The sequence below is a fragment of the Malus domestica genome, chromosome 15 (genome assembly GCF_042453785.1).
Source record: "Malus domestica chromosome 15, GDT2T_hap1".
In the NCBI taxonomy this organism is placed as follows: Eukaryota; Viridiplantae; Streptophyta; class Magnoliopsida; order Rosales; family Rosaceae; genus Malus; species Malus domestica.
The window spans coordinates 7,856,159-7,878,756 of NC_091675.1; the positions used below are offsets into that span (position 1 = coordinate 7,856,159).

The following is a 22,598-nucleotide window of genomic DNA, read 5'->3' on the forward strand; positions in this document are numbered from 1 at the left end:
GTAATTTTGTCATTTTTACCAAAAATCCATGTGTCGCCTTATGATTATTTTTGGCTCCACATGCGACACTTGTCCAAGCAATTCCAAATCTTGCGAATGATGCCGAAAAGTGGTTTACCTTACAACAAGAGGCATATCGGAAGGATGTTGAGAGAACTTTCGGTATTCTACAAGCACAGTGGAAGATCATCAAGGAACCAGCAAAAGGGTGGAGTTGAGAAAATTTGGACTCCATTATGATGTCTTGCATCATATGACACAACATGATTGTGGAGGATGAGCGAGATGAGTATATTGATGGAGAGTCTGATGACGACCAAGATGATCCAAATAGGTCAAGAAGGACTTGTGCAAAAATATATGATGGGCTTAATTTGCCTTTGAATCCAAGAATTGGTAGTATCTCTTTACATGAGTACATGAGGCTATAAGATGATACGTTCCCATGCCACAAACAAGTACCTACAACAGGATCTTGTTGCACATCTTTGGGACAAAAAAAGCATGGAGTAGGCGTTTAAGTTTTATGTTGTCAAATGTTTTTAAAAATGTTGTTTAAGTTTCATGTTGCTAAATGTTTTTTTTTTTATGTTGTATAATTTTTATACTTTTTAATGTTATTTAATGTTGTTTAATGGCTTAGGAAGTTATAGGTAAAAAAAATATAATTTTTTTTTTAGATTGTAAAAAAAAAATCCAAATATAACGGCTAGTTGATGTCAGCTAGCCGTTGCATTCAAATTTGTGGCCTGGGGCTGGCTTGATGACTGGGTTGGGCCAGCCGATTTGCCCTTTGGCCTTTTTTTGTCCCGTGGGGCCCACGAGTCCTTTAGCTTAGCCCTCGATTGAAGATGGTTTTCGGCCCTCTGACCCTCTGGACCCTTCGGTTGGAGATGGCCTAAGCGAAACTAAAAAGGAAAACGAAAGAAAGACACAAGGAAGTAGATGTGATGGTGCGAAGCAGCAAGGCGAAAGAAAAGGGAAACATACGGTCTTAGCAATCCAGTTGATTTTGGGGGTCTCGTTAAAACCCTTTCGTGAGTGACTTAGTCTAGGCAAGTTTTACTTAATTTCATTAAAGTTAAGTCCATATGTGTAACAAATGCGGGATTAACTAACTCTTAATTTAATCTAGTCTACTAAAATTTAGTGAAGTCAAACAAACACATTCTAAACGTACTCGGGTTCAAATATTATTTTATTTACTTGATTATTCAGAGGAAAATATGAGAGTTTAGGGGAGAAAAGTTTATTGTTTGGTGTAAAAATAATTAAATATCTTTTCTGCATTAGCAGCCCTCTTAATTTAGTTTTATTTATTTGGCGAAGTGTATAGACGAATTTTGGCTTTGAACTTGTAACGAATTACCAATTTGTTTTGAAAATTAATTTTGGCCGATTATCCATCTAACTTGTATGGTTAGTCAAATTTTACCGTAAATTTTACTTTTAGTTGATTACCCCTTGAATTTTATAAATAGCCAATTTTCCCATTGACCTTAGATTTTAAAATTTTTCTTTCAATTTTCTATTTATTTTTCCTCATACAGTTGTCATGCGTTGTTTCCGTGATTAAGATAGAAGCAAAATTACATGAATTTTTTTAAAATCTAACGCTATGAGGAAATTGGCTCTTTATAAAACTTCAAGAGGTAATTGTCAAAATTAAAGTTTAAAAAGAAAATTGACTAATTGTAAAAGTTTAATGGAATAATCGGTTACAATTAAAGTTTAAAAAAAAAATTAGCAACTTTAATCAAATTCGAAAGATAAATCGGTAAATATGCCCTTTTTTTGTTCTTATATATATATATATATATATTGTTGTGGTCTATTTTTATCTAACAAAATAGAGAGGGCCGGCGGCAGTGGGAGAGAGAAGAGAGATGTGTGTTTGTATAATTGTAAGGGAATGTGTGTGTTGTTATCCCTCCTACATTGTGCCTTTATTTATAGTAGTAAAGGGAGAGAAGATATTCCTTCTCCTCCAAGTAATACAAGTTGTAATAGGAAAGGATAACTAGAATCAAATCTAATCTAGGATTTACACAATCATACTTATTCTAGGAATGTTTACAACACTCCCCCTTGAGTGTGCAAATACTTAAGGTAGATTTAGCATCATGCAGAAGTTGAGGAAGTCGACTCGTCGGCACTGATTCCAAGGAACAACGCTTATTCTCAATAAGGTAGGAACTTGCATAAGTAGTAAGTCTCACTAAAAAAACCCTAAGGCTATGGCAAAAACCCAAGTAAGGACAAAATCCATAGTCTAAGGAAAAATGCGTGAGAAATGCAAAGTCAAAAGAAACGTCTACAGGACGTCATCAGGGATACGACCAGCCCAAGGTGGGTGCCTCGTTAAAACCTAGTTAGGTAGCAAAAACCCAGTGGGAAAAATGCTCCTAATCGTAGGGAAAAAGAGTACATTAAGATCAAGCAAGTATCCAGAAGACACTCCCCCTGAGTTTGACATAATTCCAAAGAGAAATAGCAAAGTTACAACTTAGAAAGTTTACGCATACCAATTCCATGAACAAGCTTCTGAAACGTCGCCTTCGGTAATGATTTGGTGAAGAGGTCGGCCAGATTGTCTTGTGATCGGATTTGCGTGACTTCAATCTTTTGATGCTCTTGTTGTTGATGTGTAAAGAAGAACTTCGGCGTAATATGCTTGGTGTTGTCTCCTTTGATGTAACCCTTCTTGAGCTGTTCGATGCAAGCTGCGTTGTCTTCAAAAATCGTCGTCAGGGCATTAACGGCGGGATGAAGATCACATGAGCTTCGAATATGGCCCATTACTGCTCTCAACCAAAAGCATTCCCGAGTTGCTTCATGTAAGGCGAGAATTTCAGCATGGTTAGACGAAGTGGCAACTAAGGTCTGTTTAGTTGACCTCCAAGATATTGCGGTGCCTCCAACGGTAAAGACATAACCAGTTTGAGAACGCGCCTTGTGCGGATCAGATAAGTATCCAGCATTGGCATAACCAACAAGGCGAGAATCAACCCGATGAGCATAGGGTGCGGCATCACTCGAGGATTCGTAGGGATAGAATAAGCCCAAATCCGTAGTACCTTTAAGGTAACGGAAGATGTCTTTCACGCCAGTCCAATGTCTGCGTGTTGGTGCATTGCTGTATCTTGCCAAAAGATTAACAGCGAAGGAGATGTCGGGTCTAATGCATTGAGCTAAGTACAATAAAGCGCCTATCGTACTTAGATAAGGAACTTCAGGCTCCAAAATCTTTTCATCATCCTCATTCAGACGGAAGGGATCTCGCTTTGCATCTAGCGTACGAACGACCATAGGAGTACTCGAAGACTTCGCTTTATCCTCATTAAAACGGCGCAACACCTTCTGGGTGTAGTTCGATTGATGTACTAAGATTCCATCCGAACAATGCTCTATCTCGAGACCGAGACAGTATCGAGTCTTTCCTAGATCTTTCATCTCAAATTCCGACTTCAGGTGCGAAGCAGTTCTCGCGAGCTCTTCAGGAGTTCTGATGAGATTTATGTCATCGACATATACTGCAACAATCGCAAATCCGGAATGTGACTTCTTAATGAACACACAAGGACATAGTTCGTGTTCACATATCCCTGACTAGTCAAATACTCACTCAGACGGTTATACCACATTCTTCCGGATTGTTTCAAACCGTATAGTGAACGCCTCAGCCGAATTGAGAGCGTGTTCCGGGGTTTGGAAATATTTGAACCAGTCAATGTAAGTCATTCGGGAACTTTCATATAAATTTCTGTATCAAGATCTCCATAGAGATACGCAGTTACTACGTCCATCAGCTGCATATCCAGTTTTTCGGAAACTACCAAACTGATAAGGTATCGAAAAGTAATCACATCTATAACGGGTGAGTAAGTTTCGTCATAGTCAATCTCGGGGCGTTGTGAGAAACCTTGTGCTACAAGATGAGCTTTGTAACGCACAATTTCGTTCTTCTCATTACGCTTCCGAACGAAAACCCACTTGTAGCCAACGGGCTTCACATGTAGAGGAGTAGGAACTACAGGTCCAAACACCTTACGTTTCGCAAGTGAATCAAGTTCGACTTGGATTGCTTGTTTCCAGTTTGACCAATCAGCTCTACGTCGACATTCATCAACGGAACGCGATTCAATGTCATCGCTCAACATGATCTCAGTAGCTACTGCAAATGCTAATGCATCGTCGACAATCATCTCATTTCTAAACCACACATCATCTAAGCTAGCATAATAGACCGAAATCTCACGATTCTCGCGAGGAGGATTCGTCTCTTCAAGAACGCTTCCATAATCTAGAATTTCCTCATGAGTTGGGTAAAATGAGTAAGCGATAGTCGGATTCACGGTAGGCTCTTCAGGACCTTGTGCCGTGGTTTTCCTCTTCCGGGGGTGTGAATCCTTTGAACCAAGGGGTCTGCCACACTTTTGTGTAGGGGCAGATGATTGGCTAGCCGCTAATGTACGTGGATCACCAGAATTGGCGTCCCGGGCTTCCAGGAGGGTAGTCCGTCGTAAATTTGGTACATCTATCTTTGCAAGCGTATTCGCAGCTGGAATATGTGATCTTGTCACGCGCGCTAGATCGGTGAAAGCATCTGGCATGCTCTGAGCTATGCTCTGGAGATCTAATATGCGCTGCACTTCAGCTTCAGACTGAGCGGTGCGGGGATCTAAATGAGACAAAGTGGGAGTCGTCCACAATAATTCACGTCGTTCATTCGGAATGTTGACGTTCTTATCTCCCCCTAACGGCGGGAAGACTGTCTCATAGAAGTGACAATCCACAAAACGAGCGGTAAACAGATCGTCTATCAAAGGTTCTAAGTAACGAATAATCGAAGGAGAATCATATCCGACATAGATTCCCATCCTTCGCTGAGACCCCATTTTTGTACGTAAGGGCGGCGAAATCGGCACATAGACCGTACAACCAAAAACGCGCAGATGCGATATGTCGAGTTCGCATCCGGTGACCAACTGAAGGGCACTAAATGGTTGTGTCGCAACAGGCCTCAGGTGGACCAACTTTGCTGCGTGCAATATTGCATGACCCCAAGCAACGATCGGGAGCTTGGTACGTATGACCAATGATCGAGCAATCATTTGTAAACGCTTAATGAAAGCCTCTGCCAGGCCATTCTGGGTGTGAACATAGGGTAAAGGATGTTCAACTTCAACCCCAACCGACATGCAATAGTCATCAAAAGTTTTAGATGTGAATTTTCCAGCATTATCCAATCGAATAGATTTGATCGGATAATCAGGGTGGTGAGCCCTGAGCTTGATAACCTGAGCCAACAGTTTGGAGAATGCAGCGTTTCTTGTGGACAACAAGCACACGTGTGACCAACATGTAGAAGCGTCAACCAAAACCATAAAATATCTAAATGGTCCGCAGGGAGGTTGAATCGGTCCACAAATGTCCCCCTGAATCCGTTGTAGAAAAATGGGAGGATTCGAACGAATCTTGTCATAAGAAGGCTTAGTAATAAGCTTTCCCATAGAACATGTTTGACATGCGATTTCACGGATCGAACCTAAGCTTCGGGTTAGTGGATGCCCGTGTGAAGTTTTGAAGATACGGCGCATCACTATTCGTCCAGGATGTCCCAAACGATCATGCCAAAGTGTAATTTCGTGCGCGGTCCCTGTGGTAGGGCCGGCCACATAGTGGCATTCGATGGGGCGTATGGTCGTAGTATACAGACCACTCGGGTTACGCTCCATCTTCTCTAGAATACGCTTCTGGCCATATTCGTAAGAAGTTACGCACATAAATTCAACTCCGCTTTCTACGTGGATTTCAGCGTGGTAATTGTTATCTCTAATGTCCTTGAAACTTAGTAACGTTCTTCCGGAACGTGGAGAATAGAGTGCCTCAACAATGGTCAAGATTGTACCATTGGACAACATTATACGTGCCTTACCGTATCCTTCTATCAGGTTGGATGGGCCTGAGAGGGTTGTCAGAGGTGCATTCTTAGGTACGAAGTTAGTGAAATAGATGCGTTCACGCAAAACAGTATGCGTGGTTGCACTATCTGCCAGACAACTAACTTTCTCACTAGTCATACCTAGAATGAAAAATTAATTTGAATTGGTCACATGCATAAAAGTTTATAAAAACAAGTATCAATTCAAAATAATTTCATTTATTCAAGGATTAAAACTGAATATCCAAAATAAATCGTCAAACTAATAATCCAAAACATGAAGGAAAATTGTTCAAAATCAACCAAAAAACAAGGTGGGGTGCGGCCACTATGTGGAATTTGGCCCCAATTGTCTTATTTCAACTAAAAAAAAGTCTATGTCTAAGATTCTAATCTTCCATAGGAGTGGTATCCTCCTGAAAGTCAGAAACCTCCATCTTTGTAGTCTCTGGTTCGTCCACTTGCATGAAGTTTGATTCAAACTTCTTACGACGAGAATGATATTTATCTACAACCTTCTTGGGAGCACGGCAAATACGGGACCAATGGTCATTTGAACCACAACGATAGCACATATCGTCATTCATTGTGGTAAGTGCATTGCCCTTATTCTTGAAGTTCAGGGCCTTAGGGGCGAGGTTTGGGCGCTTCTAGGCTTTGTTTCCTCCCTTGGATGAGCCTTGACTCTGTTGACCTTGGTGGGATGGCTTCTGGCCGCCCTTACCACGCCTCTTTTGGCGTTTTGGGTGCTGATTAGTGCTATAATGTGCTTCAGGCACAGCAGTAGCCCCAGTAGGTCGAGGTTGATGATTCTTCATCAACCGCTGGTTCTGCTTTTCAGCAAGAAGTAAAACAGAGATCAAATCCGAGAACTTAGTGAACTTCTGAGCTCTATATTGTTGCTGCAGGACAATATTAGAAGCAAAGAAGGTCGAGTATGTCTTCTCCAGGAGATCCTCTTCAGTCAAAGTTTCATTGCAAAACTTGAGAAGTGATCGGATTCGACAAACTTCAGAATTATATTCATTCACAGACTTAAAGTCTTGGAAGCGCAAGTGCGGCCAATCGTGTCTAGCTTCAGGCATGAATATGTCTTTTTGGTGATCGAAACGATCAGCCAAAGCGACCCATAATGCACGTGGATCCTCCTCAGCAAGGTACTCAGTTTGCAGAGCGTCATGAATATGTCTTCGGATGAAGATCATAGCAGTGGCTTTTTCAGCTTCGCCAACAGGTTCAGTTGTTGCTTCTTCAATAGCAGAACGCAAGTTCTTGGCAGTGAGGTGGAGCTTCACATCTTGAACCCACTTGAGGTAGTTCCTTCCAGAGACCTCCAAAGCGGTGAAGTCGAGTTTGTTCAAATTCGACATGTTCCTATCACAAATAGATGGACAAGATGTGGTTAGTGTAATGGAGAAAAATCAATCCATTCACATAGGAGTAGAACATATAGGTTCTAATAGACATGTATTGGTTTAATTTTGCATGAAAAACTTTGGGTTTTCATGGGTGATATGTTTAAGAGAAAACTTCAGGTTTTCAAACAAGGCATGTTTGTAAGAAACTTCAGGTTTCAAAGTAATTATGAACTTCAGGTTCATATATTCCTGCAGGCAAACACAAATATATATGCAAACAAATATACAACAAATATATGCAAAAATATTGTATAATGATAATTGAATTAATTTATTTGGTCTTCGGGGCCAAATTAAAGTGTGGGTGAAAATATAAAAACCCATATTATTTAAAAATATTAAATAATAAAATCTCGGGGCCTAAAAATATAGGCAAAGCCCACAGGTGGCACATGGAGCTCACGGGGAGACATGGGTAAGGGGAATGGGCTGCTGTGTGCAGCCCCAAAAAAAATTTCTTTTTTTTTTCTCACGGGTCCATTCAGGCGAGCCAAAAAATTTTTTTGTTGTTTTTTTTTTCTTTTTCTTTTCCCTCACGGGCTGGGCCGTGACATCTCAGAGCAGCAGCAAGCCCAAAGGGCGCTGATGCAAGCCGAGGGACAGGAGCCCACTAGGGCTCAGGTTTTTGGGATTAAACACCCCAACGAGTGCTGGGTGTGTGTCGCCGGAGAAGAACACCGGACCTGGCGCTTCTGGCGTCGGTCGGGGTGTTGTTTAAGACTCGATTTGAGTCATGGTGACCATGGGGGTGAACGGAGATTTGAAAAAATCTCGATATTCATTGTAAAACCCTAGAAATTCGATTGTAATTTAAAAAAAAAATCGAATTTTCAGACAAAAATTCGTCGGGGACGACTGCAGGTCGTCGGGGGTAACTGGGCATGGCTGCAGGCCATGTTGGTTGACGATTTCATGGGTGGCGACGCCTTCTGGGCGTCGGGTCTGGGTGTTGGGCCTGGAGCCGTGGCTCCAGGATTGGTTCTCGGCTCGGGAAAGCATGGGGGATGAGTTGGGCCATCGCAGGCTGCGGGCCTGGTGGCTTATGGCTTGCATGGTGCAAGTGCACGGGTTCGAACATAACCCTAATTCCCCAATCACAAATTTTTTATTTTATTTTTATTTTTAATTCAATTATATTATATGCATGTATAATTCTAATGAATCACATATTTACGTTGATGTATATGCAAATAATAGTTTCAATGGATGTACATATGTAAGATTCAATTCATGGCAAATATCAAATTCACATAATTGTAGCAATTTTGGTTATGAAGCATACACAATTTATGTAGAATCTAAAATACGTTAAACGTAAAGTTGGGTCATGCATTATGGTGAATGTTCATGCTATCAGGGCTTGCAAAATATCGAGTTAAAAGCCATTGTTTGGAAAGAACCTGATTGCGTGATGATATGGATGAACTGGTTTGATGCAGAAAAAAATCTCCAACGTCAGATTCCTAAGCGCAGCGGTAGGAGCGTGTTGATAACTTGTTGTGGTCTATTTTTATCTAACAAAATAGAGAGGGTCGGCGGCAGTGGGAGAGAGAAGAGAGATGTGTGTTTGTAGAATTGTAGGGGAATGTGTTTGTTGTTATCCCTCCTACATTGTGCCTTTATTTATAGTAGTAAAGGGAGAGAAGATATTTCTTCTCCTCCAAGTAATACAAGTTGTAATAGGAAATGATAACTAAAATTAAATCTAATCTAGGATTTACACAATCATACTTATTCTAAGAATGTTTACAATATATATATATTAATGGAGTACAGCTGACGGGTTGTCCACTTCGTGGAACTTGTCCCAACCTTTACTTTTATTTATAGAATCGTGTCGAACTTTTGAGAAATGATAAGGAAACTTCCTCAAAAAGTCTATAGACTCCTAAAAAAAAAAAGAACTTAGGAACGAATCTTACACCAAGAAGTTTATCGGACTCCGTAACTCTAATGAAATGATACAGGGTTCTTTCCTTTACACTTTGGGGTCAAGCGTCGAACCTTCTCCTGAACAACCATATATTTATCCTACCCAGCAGCAGGATAACCTCTTTGCTGGAATACATCATCAATTTTAACTATGGACTGCCATGATTCGTCGCTCATCGCACCAAACAGAAGAATAATCCGCCGTCAAGAACTGGACAAGGCGGAGAACGCATGGAAGAAACTGGAAGGCGTCGGCGAAAAACAAGAGCAAACAGTAAGGCGTCTGGAAAAAACGGCGATGCTGTTGGTCGGATCTTATATCTACCTCCAAATCCTCATATTCCAATCTGTTAGCCGCATGTCCTGCGAGTTCTGGTGGGCGCCGTTCAGCCTCTCGTGTCTGATTTGCGTTGTCTTCGCCATCCCCTTCAAGAGTTTCGTGACGAAATGGGAGCGCACGCAGCGTTATCACGAGATCAATTTTCTTAAGCAAGATTTGGTTCACCTCCAGATTGTGATTTTCTCTTCCTCGGATCACGTTGAGCAGTTGGAGCAGCCGCAGCCGCAGCCGGCGGAGATGTTGAGGAGCGATGCTGGGAAAATGTATCAGAGACGCGCTTTCATCTGTTTGGTTTCTTTAGCTCTTGTTGCGTACACGGTTGTTGTGCTAATGGCATGTAGATCTATTCCCTGTCAGAGAGTAGCTATTCTGTAGACGTACGGTACGTTCTCCTATTAATCCTTTCAATTTACATGCGAATTTCCGTATTCAATTTGAAATAAAAAGCAGATAACAAAGTCAAAATACCCTCTGAAGACCTTCTTCCGGGGAAGTTTACATTCGGAGGCAGCTTTTGCGGCGTGGCTGTAGTCTTACGATCTCTCTTGAAATTTTCTGATGTCGTTTTGAAACGATTCGTCGAGGTCGATGTAATATTTAACTTCCCTTTACTTGGTTTTTTTTTTTTTTCTTTTTTTTTTCCCCTTTACTTGGTTGTTTTGGATTGTATATGTAAGGCATTATAACAATCAAACAATGTTTTCTTCATTTTGAATTCTAACAGCTACAAAATATGAGGAAATTATTTTCCGTAGAAAAGTTGAGTAGCACCGACCCGGAGGCAGAACCGACTTGAGGGTGTGCAACAGGTGCCATTGCACAGACTCCCGATTCAAAAGGACCTCTAAATTTTCATTACATGTATACATATGCATATAAATAATTAGATGCAAAAAACAATCTTATCTGTGGTTCTAGCGCAAGCGATTTAGCTCTTCTTTTTTATAGCCCATGTGCTGGGTTCAAATCCCAATGATATTGTTTTGTTGTATTTTAAGCTTTTGCAAATTTGTAAACAAGAGATAACAAAAAGTAAGAAAAAACACTTGGCAGATCAAACAACTTATTTTTATTGCAGTAACTTGTAATATTTTAGTTTTATATATGAAAAAATTAAAAATATATATAATAAAGAAATATAACATTAAAAAAAATAAAATAAAGGTCCTCCATCTAAGTTTTGCATAGGGCCCTCAATACTCCGGGCTGGCCCTGCCCGGAGGCGACTGATGGGCAGTCACTCAGATTGCAAGAGCTAGGTTATGATCCATTTACAATATAACAGAGTTCAAGACGTGACTTTTGTTAACTACATTGTAAAAGATGAATAATTGGTACATAGGAAGAGGAAAATGATAGGGAGCAACCAGAGAGATTGTATTGATAGAATTCAGAGAATGTATACAATTGAACTCAATGAAAATAATAGCTATACAATTCCTTATATAGTCATTCCTAATTATAATAATATCCTTCTAACTATACTAACAAACTCCTTATTGAAATAGTGTCATGTGGCATTTCTGTTATTACTAAACATTTCTGTTATTACTCCCCCCTCAAACTAAACTTGGTGTAGCCAAGTGAAGTTTGAACTAGCTAGAGCTCTGAAACTAATCTGGAACTGCAAGACCAAGATGTCTGCAATGCTTCAAGAACACTGCAGAAAACCCTAAACAGATGAATACCACCGGGTGCAATTACCGCCTCTCCCCTCGAAAATTGCGCCACAAGAAAGCTCTTCTTCTCTCCACACCCACCTTCTTCTTCTTCATCAATCACTCCTGCAACTTCTCTTGTATAATGCAAGAAACTAGACTTCGATCCACTGATCTTCGAAGTCGAGTGATATAACAGATGTTGGGAATACCAATCTTATCATGGGATCTTGTCATATTGCCCACGATTGCAAGATCGGAAACAACATCATTTTTGTAAATAATACATTGCTGGCAGGCCATGTTGTGGAGGAAAATTATGCTCACACTGCAGGGGCTGTTGTCGTTCATCAATTCTGCCATGTTGGCTCTTTCTCATTTATTAGTGGTGGCTCTGTGATCGCACAGGATGTTCCAAAGTACATGATGGTTGCGGGAGAAAGAGCTGTGCTTCGTGGTTTAAACCTTGAAGGTCTACGACATAATGGATTCACAGCCGTAAAGATAAGAAGCCTGAGAACAGTTTACCAAAAGATATTCATGCCTGCTGATAAAAATTCCAGGGAAACCACAAGAAACTCCATTCTTTCCAATCTCTTATATAATCCTAACTCTTTACCAGGAATTTCTGAGAGCTCAATTGATCAACCCATGAGGCTTGCTGAAATTTATGTTACTGCTGAAAATGCTCTGCACAATACAGTTTCTAATCCTAATCGATTAAAGTCTTTGTCATCTACATAGGAGTTGGAGCAAAAAATATCTTGAACTAACTAAAACTTTACAGAGACTGGCACTAAATCAACTAAGGAGAATGATTCCCAAGAAACCAAATCAACCAAGGAGATTGACACTCTTGATAGCTTCCTATATCTTCCCAGATACTAACACCAAAATTAACCAAGGAGAATGACACTCCAAGAAATCAAATCAACTAAGGAGAATCACACTCCAAGAAACCAAACCAACCAAGGAGATTGACACTCCTGATAGCTTCCTAAATCTTCCCAAATACTAACATCAAAATTAACCAAGAAGAATGACACTCCAAGAAATCAAATCAACCAAGGAGATTGACATTCCTGAGACCCAAAAACAACAACAAATTTCATCACAAATCTTCAAGAATTACAAAAACAAAAAAAAAAACAACTCCTTCTTCAATCACCAAACCCCCTAGATCACAGATACAGAATCGCAGAAATTCACAACAGCAAGCGAAGCAGGTGTAGTCATAGCACCAAGCCAAATATCCCAACTAATCACAAACACTGATCTTGAAGCAATGACCAATCTTGAATCCAAATATCCCAAATATCACACTAATATCCCAGAAAAGACTCACAAGAAAGATGAACAAGCGGAGTGTAAATTCAATATACCACTCTTTGGCTATCAACCTTACTAATTGACAAAATAGCGAACATTTTCTTACTGAAACATTTAATCAAACAGATTATGTGCACTGTGAAAACCAGAAATCAAGAACCTGATAAGAACTTCAATCTTGAGCCAAAGAACACAGAAGAGCTCCCAAATAAACAGACACCACCAAAAAATTCAGAAAGTGATTTGAGCAGACCACCAAGAAGAAAGAACCATATCGAAGACGACTCTAAATTCACAAGATTTCAGACCTAATCAACCAAATGTCCCTAGTACATAGTGATCAGATGTGATTCATAATACCGCACCATATATTTTGGCCACCACCATTGTGGATGACATCAGCATGGAGAACCACATCGCAGACTTCAAAGCAAATATCTCTCATGTTTTCTTCTGCCAATGCACCTCAGAAGGGAGAAAGCTCTGATCTTATGATTTTGTCCAGCTGCTGTGAGTCAGCGATGACTGCTGCGTAAGATCCGAACGCGCGTATGAGTACCCAGAAGATGAACGGCGGTGAAAAGCCTCAGTTCTTGGAGGTGGTGACCGCGTCGGTGGAGAAATCTCCAAACCAGAACAATCAACCCAACAATCGCAACAATCGGGAAAAAATCAACCCAAGCTCGCGGAAGCACCGAAAATTTAATGAAAATTTGAAGAGAAACTAAACTAGGAAAAAAAATGTAAACTACTGCGAAGAGAGAAACCACCAGAATCCATGGCGTGAGTCTAGCAGCTCTGATACCATGTTAACTACATTGTAAAAGATGAATAATTGGTATAGAGGAAGAGGAAAATGATAGAGAGCAACCAGAGAGATTGTATTGATAGAATTCAGAGAATATATGCAATTGAACTCAATGAAAATAATAGATATGCAATTCCTTATATAGCCATATGTCACGCCCCGGACCCGGAGTCGGTAATAAAAACTCGAACCTGAATCCGAAACGTGAGTTAAAAGCTCAATAAATAAATACAAATTTACACGGGTTGGAAAATAAACTCCTCTTATTAAAAATAATTCATGATTATCAAACAAATCAAGAATTCTTTACAACCTACAGTAAAGAGATGAATAAACTTTCTATTTTTCCAATCTAATCCGATCTCGCCTTGCCTATTCTCTTGAATGTCTAGTTCATAAACGTGCATAATAATAAAGGGATGAGCTTCAACAGCTCAGTAGGGACATAACCTTATCACAATAAATTGACAGTATTAAATTAAGTATCATGAAATCATATAGCCAAATCTCAAAACAACAATTATAACGATGCATGAATGTCATGCAACCTCTTGAGTTACCCCCGTTAATTTATAAAATAAAACACGCGAACCTGCACGTCCCATACCTTGCATTTTACCCCTACATAGGTGGTTCGAATGTTCTATTATAGAAACTAACCCCCATATGATATCCCAAGTTCATAAACCCTTTTTGCTAGTCATCTTATCTAATTCATTGATCTCCAGCCCAAATCACCCACATCGACAATTCCCGTCGATATCCTATTCTACTGTGCACATCAGGCTCGCCTGGAACTGGTTTCACAATGAATAGATTCAACTACACAAAAGATCCTTTCCAACTACCCTCATTTCCATACTTCCAATTTGAACACTGAAATTCCAACCACATCAATATGAATGATGCACAAATGATGTCATTTTATCTTTCACATATTTCATAGTATATTCTCAACGAATAGCATTCCAGCAATAATTCCATAACCAATAACAAGTAAACACTTAACTGAAGCAATTAGCGAATTAAACTCAATCATATAAATCAACCAAAAAGATCAAGAATATTATAGCACTTTACGAAATTTAATAAAATCAATTTGTGTAAAGGTCTGCCTTATTTCCACTACCTGGAGTCCAAAGCTAGTCATACTACAACTTAGCTCCATGTACCAACCAACCACACCGGTCATACCTTGTGGAATTCGATGTTCTCTTCTTATTTTCCACATTCATTTCTGCATTCAATAACCAAAGAACAAAACCTTGCATTCAATATTATAGCCATATGTCATGCCCCGGACCCGAAGTCGGTAATAAAAACTCGAACCCGAATCCGAAACGTGAGTTAAAAGCTCAATAAATAAATAAAAATTTACACGGGTTGGAAAATAAACTCCTCTTATTAAAAATAATTCATGATCAAACAAATCAAGAATTCTTTACAACCTATAGTAAAGAGATGAATAAACTTTCTATTTTTCCAATCTAATCTGATCTCGTCTTGCCTATTCTCTTGAATGTCTAGTTCATAAACGTGCATAATAATAAAGGGATGAGCTTCAACAGCTCAGTAAGGACACACAGTAAATTGACAGTAGTAAATTAAGTATCATGAAATCATATAGCCAAATCTCAAAACAGCAATTATAACGATGCATGAATGTCATGCAACCTCTTCAGTTACCCCCGTTAATTTATAAAATAAAACACGCGAACCTGCACGTCCCATACCTTGCATTTTACCCCTGCAGAGGTGGTTCGAATGTTCTATTATAGAAACTAACCCCCATATGATATCCCAAGTTCATAAACCCCTTTTGCTAGTCATCTTATCTAATTCATTGATCTCCAGCCCAAATCACCCACATCAACAATTCCCGTCAATATCCTATTCTACTGTGCACATCAGGCTCGCCTGGAACTGGTTTCACAATGAATAGATTCAACTACACAAAAGATCCTTTCCAACTACCCTCATTTCCATACTTCCAATTTGAACATTGAAATTCCAACCACATCAATATGAATGATGCACAAATGATGTCATTTTATCTTTCACATATTTCATAGTATATTCTCAACGAATAGCATTCCAGCAATAATTTCATAATCAATAACAAGTAAACACTTAACTGAAGCAATTAGCGAATTAAACTCAATCATATAAATCAACCAAAAAGATCAAGAATATTATAGCACTTTACGAAATTTAATAAAATCAATTTGTGTAAAGATCTACCTTATTTCCCCTACATGGAGTCCAAAGCTAGTCATACTACAACTTAGCTCCATGTACCAACCAACCACACCGGTCATACCTTGTGGAATTCGATGTTCTCTTCTTATTTTCCACATTCATTTCTGCATTCAATAACCAAAGAACAAAACCATAATCCTGAATTAACAACAGTAAGAGCACTTTAGCCAAACAAATCTCAATAGATATATTTATTATAGGAAAACTTTCCTTTCTCTTCCTTCCTTATCGCACAATCCCAAAATATACAGAACCCGATATTATTGGTATTTGAACCCACCAACGGTACAGTATACCATAACAGCCATAAACCCTATATACTTAAAGCTAAATCTCTTTATATGTTATCAAAATAAGAATCTGCTCAAAAACTAATTTGAATAACAGTGAGTAATCTAAGAATGAGAAGGATATAAAATATAGGGATCAATACCTCCATACATAACATGCTATTGGTTAACACCACAAGCCTTCTCAGTTTGCAGCTTCTTATTCCTTTCTCTTAAACATATATAAACTTCTTGCTACTTCTACTCTACTCTCTCTCTCTCGGATTCTTCTTTCTTGTCTTCCTCTCGTTTCAGTCTGAAGGTCTCTGCCTATAAATACATAGCTTCAGTCGGTTGGGTTGTAGGATAATGACGAGCAAGTTGCCAACTAACTAAGGATATTTAATAAATAATTTATTTGTTATCTCGTTGTAAGCCAGCTCCTGCTAGATTGGAGTGTTGTCCAAGTAGCTTTGCAAGTACTTCATACATCCTTTCAAACAATGTTGCCACGTGGATACTAATACAATATTATACCATATAAATATACAAAAAAAGTCTATATCTAAAAATCATCTTCTTTCAAATAACACACACACACACACACATCCATATACGTAATGTACTAAGAGGAAAACCTTAAAAACTCTTTAAATACATACATACATATATATATATATATATCTAAAATACGGGATCTCACAATCTACCCTCCTTAAAAAAAATTTCGTCCTCGAAATTTACTCAACACACCCAAGCTACTCAAACAAGTGCAAACTTTTCTTTCTCATTTCGATCTCTAGTTCCCATGTGGTTTCTTCAGTTCCATGGTATTGCCATCTAACCTTCACAAGAGGTACTTACCAATTCCTAAGCATTTTCCGTTCAACTATTCAAATCGATCCTTCGTCATAGGGTACATTATGTATATAGGATCATTCTGACTGCACCTCCAATCTCAAAAGCTTAATTTGCCACAACTCCAGTTGCCTCTAATTACAATCTCATGAAAGTACTTGTAACTAACAAGGCCATTTAACCAAACCCTAACTATAGTTTCCAAATGGAATCATAGCTACATGTGGTATTTCTGATGCCTCAATGGTTTACATAATTCGGAACCCATCACTCAATCCACTACAATGATTCTCTTATTCTTACCACGCATTATTCGTGATTTCATCTGATTCATCACACAATGTAGTAACGAAGTTCAAATATCCATCGCACAACAAATCTCCAATCTTATTTTCACAATCAAAATATGTATACCTAACAAACTAAAACTTCAACACTACACTTGTGTGTTTAATCTCCACACTTTGGTCATGGATTGAAACTCCAAAACATATGTATACTCCAAAGTACTTCTCTTAAAGTAAAATATCATCTGCTCATACTACTTAATGGCCAAATGTTGCTGTACGAATTCATCTTATAACAATCAAGTCTAACATCAAAGTATTTTTCTCCAGTAAGTCAAATTTGATATTTCAGTTTCCCAGTCCTTCTTAATCGCTCACTCTTCCGCCCTTAAGATTTAGAAACCTTTCAATGTCATCCACTTTAGAAAATTCACCCTTTTCACTTCCCCAACATCACGCTTTTCCTTGTATATCTTGTAATAATCCTGAAATTAATTTTCAATAATATTGCAATCCTTATATTTCTATCCCTTCAGTAACATAATCAACTCTATATAAGTCTAATCTTCAATGGCTGGCCCATCTTAAACTTTCCGATGCTAGTTACCAGCTATGAGACACTCTAACAATAATTTGAAGTATCACTTGTAATATAAGTCCACAATTTGCTATTGTTATTTCCTTTTTGTTAAACAATAAGCCTAAGCTTCACTTTACCTTGAACCCATTTCTTTTTCTTCTATTCCAATTCTAACCATAAGACAACTTCAACACAATTCTCATTCCAGTCAAGTAGTAGTCCACGTCCAAAATTAATAGTCCAAACTCCTATTAAATCCTAAATTCCAAGTCTGTTGTAAAATCGACTGTGGGTGCAGTGGAATAAATGAAACAAGACACAAAATTTACGAGGTTCCTCTACAGTCAGTGTGACTGGAGTACGTCCTCGGGGCAGCAGTGGTGCTTTCATTATAATTTGAAATAATAGGAGTACAAAGATAACTCTCTCTATTATCTCCTCTCATCTTCCTTTATTTTCTCTTTCCTTCCCGTGAACTCCTCACATTCATCTATCTATTCTTCCTTTATATAAACAAAAGAAAGCACTATTCACTTTACAAATTTTCCACAAATGAATAGTGAAAATACTGTGCATAAATAGTAACAAACTATTCATGTGGACCATCCACATAATATTTACAACACTCCCCCTTGGATGGCCACAAGTCTTCGATTGACTCGTTAAAATCTTGATCTGTCTTGGATGCTCCCCCTGATGAGTATCTCCCCCTGATGAGTATCTCTCCCTGATTTCAAATCATTTAGGTTGATCGTTGATTGTTCTGCTTTAGTCTCTTAGTAAGAAGAGTTGCTAAAAGAGTTGCTTTACTTATTGTTAACTTTCCACAGCCTTTTTCTTGAACTGGGTTGTAGGACTTTCTGCTAGACTAGCATCGAAGATCGGAATTTACTCTTTTTATCTGGAGCGGAATTTGATTCAAAAGTGGTGGACACTTGATCTTGAATCGGACTTGTGATTTCTTCAAGGACTTCGGGGCTTGATCTTGAATGAAATTGTACCGTGAAGAGCTTCTTCGACTTTGTCGGGGATGAATCAGCACGTGTTGGTTGCGCTTGTCTCCACATGCTCCAATGTATCATTTTCACTTTCCTTACTTGCTCCCCTTGCTTAAGTAGTATTTTCACTGCTTTCCCCCCCCATGCATATGTGGCATCTTCTCTTGTAGGATTTGTCCCCTGGTGCAGAAGTGGAATGCAAACCCTTGCATTTGGATGGTTCATCACTTCTTGGTGACTGGAGACCCAACTCCAACCGTTGAAGATGACTACTCGAGAGCAATACTAGGTAAGCAATCAGGAAAGGTTCCAGGCAATCGGTTCCTTACCGGGAGTTTGAGTGGAGGTTCCGACATATTGCTTTCCTTATCCTTGTCTTTGCAGGCAAGAACATGGACAAAGGAAAGGACAGGGAGATTGCATGATATGAGATAATCTTGCTCTGGTCCCTGAAGATATGTGATAATCTTGCTCTGGTGTGACATGTTTGAAGATGTATTCTCGGAGAGGAAGAAAACTGAGTATTTCGAGATGCTATGTTGAAGATGCATTCTCGGAGATGAGGAAGAGTTAGGTATTCTTGCAGTGTTGCGAGTCTGCCTTGTTATGGAGAACAGATGTCGACATATATAGAGATTTCTCAATAGCAAGTGGTGGTGCTGTGCTTTTACTCTTGTCAGCAACTGTGGTGTAAATAGAACAGTAAGATTTACGCGTTTTCAACTTTGTCAGAGATCTTTGACAAAGTTGCACGCGATATCTGAAAAGCTGAGATTACGTCTGAAAAATGCCAACGAATTTTATTCAGGAAAATCTGGCTTTTGAAATTCGGAGAGCGGTGCCTCATCGATCTTTGAACAAGTGGCTCTGTTGCCTCTTCTTTTATAGAGACATCAATTGTGTTCAAGAGTATGCTCAGAAAGTTGCTGCTTGTAGAAATTTCCCCTATCTTGCACCTTTGAAATTTTATTTGACCTCTGTTTTTCCTTCATCATTTCTGAAAAATGACTTGCCCATCTAACATTTGCTTAGATTTGAGTCTTAGGAGTGATACAGACGAGCAGCGTCAGGATAATATATGGCGCCCGTCCTTCTTATCTTCTAATGGTCCTCTTACGGTTGGGGACTCTATGATGAAGAATAACATAACCGCTACTGTGGTAGCTAGGAATCTTCTCACTCCAAGGGATAACAAGATCCTTTCAGAACGGTCTGAAGAGTCGGCCGTTCAAGACTCATTGGCTCTCAGTGTTCAGTGTGCTGGCTCTGTGTCCAATATGGGCCAACGCCTACTTGCTCAAACTCGCCAAGTTGAATCATTGATGGCGGAAGTGGCAAGTCTTAAACAAGAGATCAGAGGGCTTAAGCACGAGAATAGGGTGTTACACGTGCTTGCAAATAGTTACTCTACGAGCATGAAAAGAAAGCTCGTCCAACTGCAGGAATCCGAAAGTCGGATTCAAAGTGATCACCAGAGGTTCGTTGCTAGATTCCGAAAGCAACTGATGCCTTCCCCTTCTGGTGTTTTGCTAAGTACTGGGGTGCCACATGATCAATCTCCAGTGCCTCCCCCTTCTGGGGTACTTCCGAGTACTGAGGCTTCACATGAGCAACCTTTGTGAAGGCTCCATCCTGTTTGTTTGTTTTAACTCATGTGTATGTATATATCTGTAATTTCTTGGAGATATTAATAAATAAGCTTTATTTCATTCAATGTATTGTGCCAAATACAATAAAGCATATACTTCACTAAGATGTGGTACTTCTGGACCAAATATTAATTTATCTTTACCCTCACGAAGATAAATGATTATTCTTAGTGTCTTCATCATATGAGTATTCAACTCATAATCTTCAAACCATATGGTTCTTTTAATATCATAAATATCATGGATAAGATTCGTGTTGGTAGATTGTTCGATCTGCAGCTCGAGACAATAATTCCTTCAACACTTTATAATTTTTTCTAGACTCTTCAGGAGTCCCAATTTAATATCATCAACTCTTCAAGAGTTATAATTTAATGTTATTAACTCTTGCAAGAGATTTTAGTATGTTGCAACAATATCATAATGATAGTACTCACTAAGGCAATTTATATCATCCATTGGTATTGAGTACATATTTTATGTTTTACCCTTCAGAGGCTTACTTCAAGCAATTTGAATCCTTCAAGGGTTTTCTACACTTCATGACACATTTTCCTTTGGAATTTATACAGAGCAATTTGCTCCCATGTATACTTGAGGGATTTACTTATGGAAATATAATGTGGGCGACTCACAACCCTTCGTATATAATTCTCCATTCATATGAACTCGTTTACAACCTTGTGTCATATCATGTAAGTGTATTACACTATATTACAAATGCCCATATATAACCTCCTTGGTTTAACATTCTTTGGCTATTTGTATTGTATTCAAATATATATAGGTTCATTTGCCCACGTTCTTACAAAATTTGTAATGGAATTGCCTTTCTCCATTTTGGCCAATAATTTTTCTTTTGTCGACGAACAAAAGAACGTGACTCAATATTAACACAGCTCATTGATGAATTTAGTAGCTACTTGTAAAAACCAAAATTACCATTGGTTATCATCAATCCGTGATCCCATATTCTCATGTGCATGCGCATGCATAAAAGCTTTTCATTTCTTTGGATATCCATTGCCTCTTCAAGGGCATGACGCTATCTCTTCCAGGATAGTCATAATTGAGAGAATGTGGATCATAACCTCCTCTTGAGTGTTATAGAGCTTGGATTTTAATCTCCACTTCCGGGAGTTGAGTCATTGGAACCTATATGTCTATTATGCTTCATGTATGAGACATCAACATTCCCATGTCTGTGGATTGTCCTATCTGGGACGTGTATCCATGCGGTGACTGTCATGCTTCTGGCATGCAACAGTTATGCTTCGGGAATGCAATAGTTCAGTAGTGCCATATTATTCTTCTTTCGAATAACTGAACCTTTTGAGTCTAAAAATCTGCCATGCTTCAGGTGTGCAACAGATAAATCATTTACTGTCTCATTATTTTATCCAACTGAGACATCAATTCTTGTAGGCACATTTGCAGTAAGTATATATGATTTCATCACTTTCGTTGCATCATTCAATTATTCATATTTCATTTTCTCATTGATTGCTTCGTGAATCAAAATAAGACAAATTCTCTTCGTTCTTCTGGAACGGTCTTTTCTCATCATTCTTTTGGAATGATATTTTCTCATCGTTCTTCTGGAACGATATTATTTTCTCCCCCTAATGGCAGGAAAATTGTCTTATCAAAATGACAGTATGCAAACCATGCGGTAAACATATCCCCAATCAAGAATTCCAAATATTGAATGATAGATGGTATTCAACATCAATGCCTAATCTGCAATGATGCCTCATTTCAGTACGTTGTGGTAGTCTTACAGGCACATAGACAACACAACAAAAAACTCGTAAATGTATAATGTTTAGTTGGTTCCCAAACCCGAGTTGTACTGAGAAGTATTGATGGTTGATAACATATCTCAACCGAATTAATAATGCATCATGTAAAGTTTACATGTCCCCATGTAGAAAATTGGCAATTTCGTTTTCATGAGCAGAGCGCGGGAAATCAATTTCATTCGCTTAATAAAGGCTTCTGCTAAACCATTTTGAGTATGGACATAAGGAACTTCTGGTCCTTATTTAATAGTCTGTAAACTGAGACTCTTATGGCTTTTATTACAATTAAGTTAAGGCACTGCGGCACTTCAAACTAATGGTACTCATCTAGGAACATCATGTCCTGATCTTCAGGATCAATGGACTTCATGCCAGATCCTTTTGTATGATGGAACTTCGGGTCCAATCATTTTATATGATGAGGATCAAGAAACTGCAGGTTCTGATCTGATCAAGGAACTTCAGGT

At 38.8% G+C, this 22,598-nt stretch overlaps 1 protein-coding gene and 2 long non-coding RNA genes across 3 annotated transcripts; 2 read left to right on the forward strand and 1 right to left on the reverse strand.

Annotated features, from left to right (window-relative positions):
- Window positions 1–9,275: 9,275 nt before the first annotated feature.
- On the forward strand, window positions 9,276–10,711 carry LOC114821758 (uncharacterized). Its single transcript, XR_011576494.1, has 2 exons — window positions 9,276–10,224; window positions 10,359–10,711. It is a non-coding gene; the product is annotated as an uncharacterized lncRNA (long non-coding RNA).
- Window positions 10,712–11,514: 803 nt separating this feature from the next.
- Window positions 11,515–12,036, forward strand: LOC114821295 (probable acyl-[acyl-carrier-protein]--UDP-N-acetylglucosamine O-acyltransferase, mitochondrial). Its single transcript, XM_029093328.1, has one exon. The coding sequence runs from the start codon at window positions 11,515–11,517 to the stop codon at window positions 12,034–12,036; it is 522 nt and encodes a 173-aa protein (XP_028949161.1).
- Window positions 12,037–13,385: 1,349 nt separating this feature from the next.
- Window positions 13,386–16,252, reverse strand: LOC139192556 (uncharacterized). Its single transcript, XR_011576759.1, has 3 exons — window positions 16,122–16,252; window positions 15,671–15,792; window positions 13,386–14,666 (listed from the first exon to the last, which is right to left on the reverse strand). It is a non-coding gene; the product is annotated as an uncharacterized lncRNA (long non-coding RNA).
- Window positions 16,253–22,598: the final 6,346 nt, after the last annotated feature.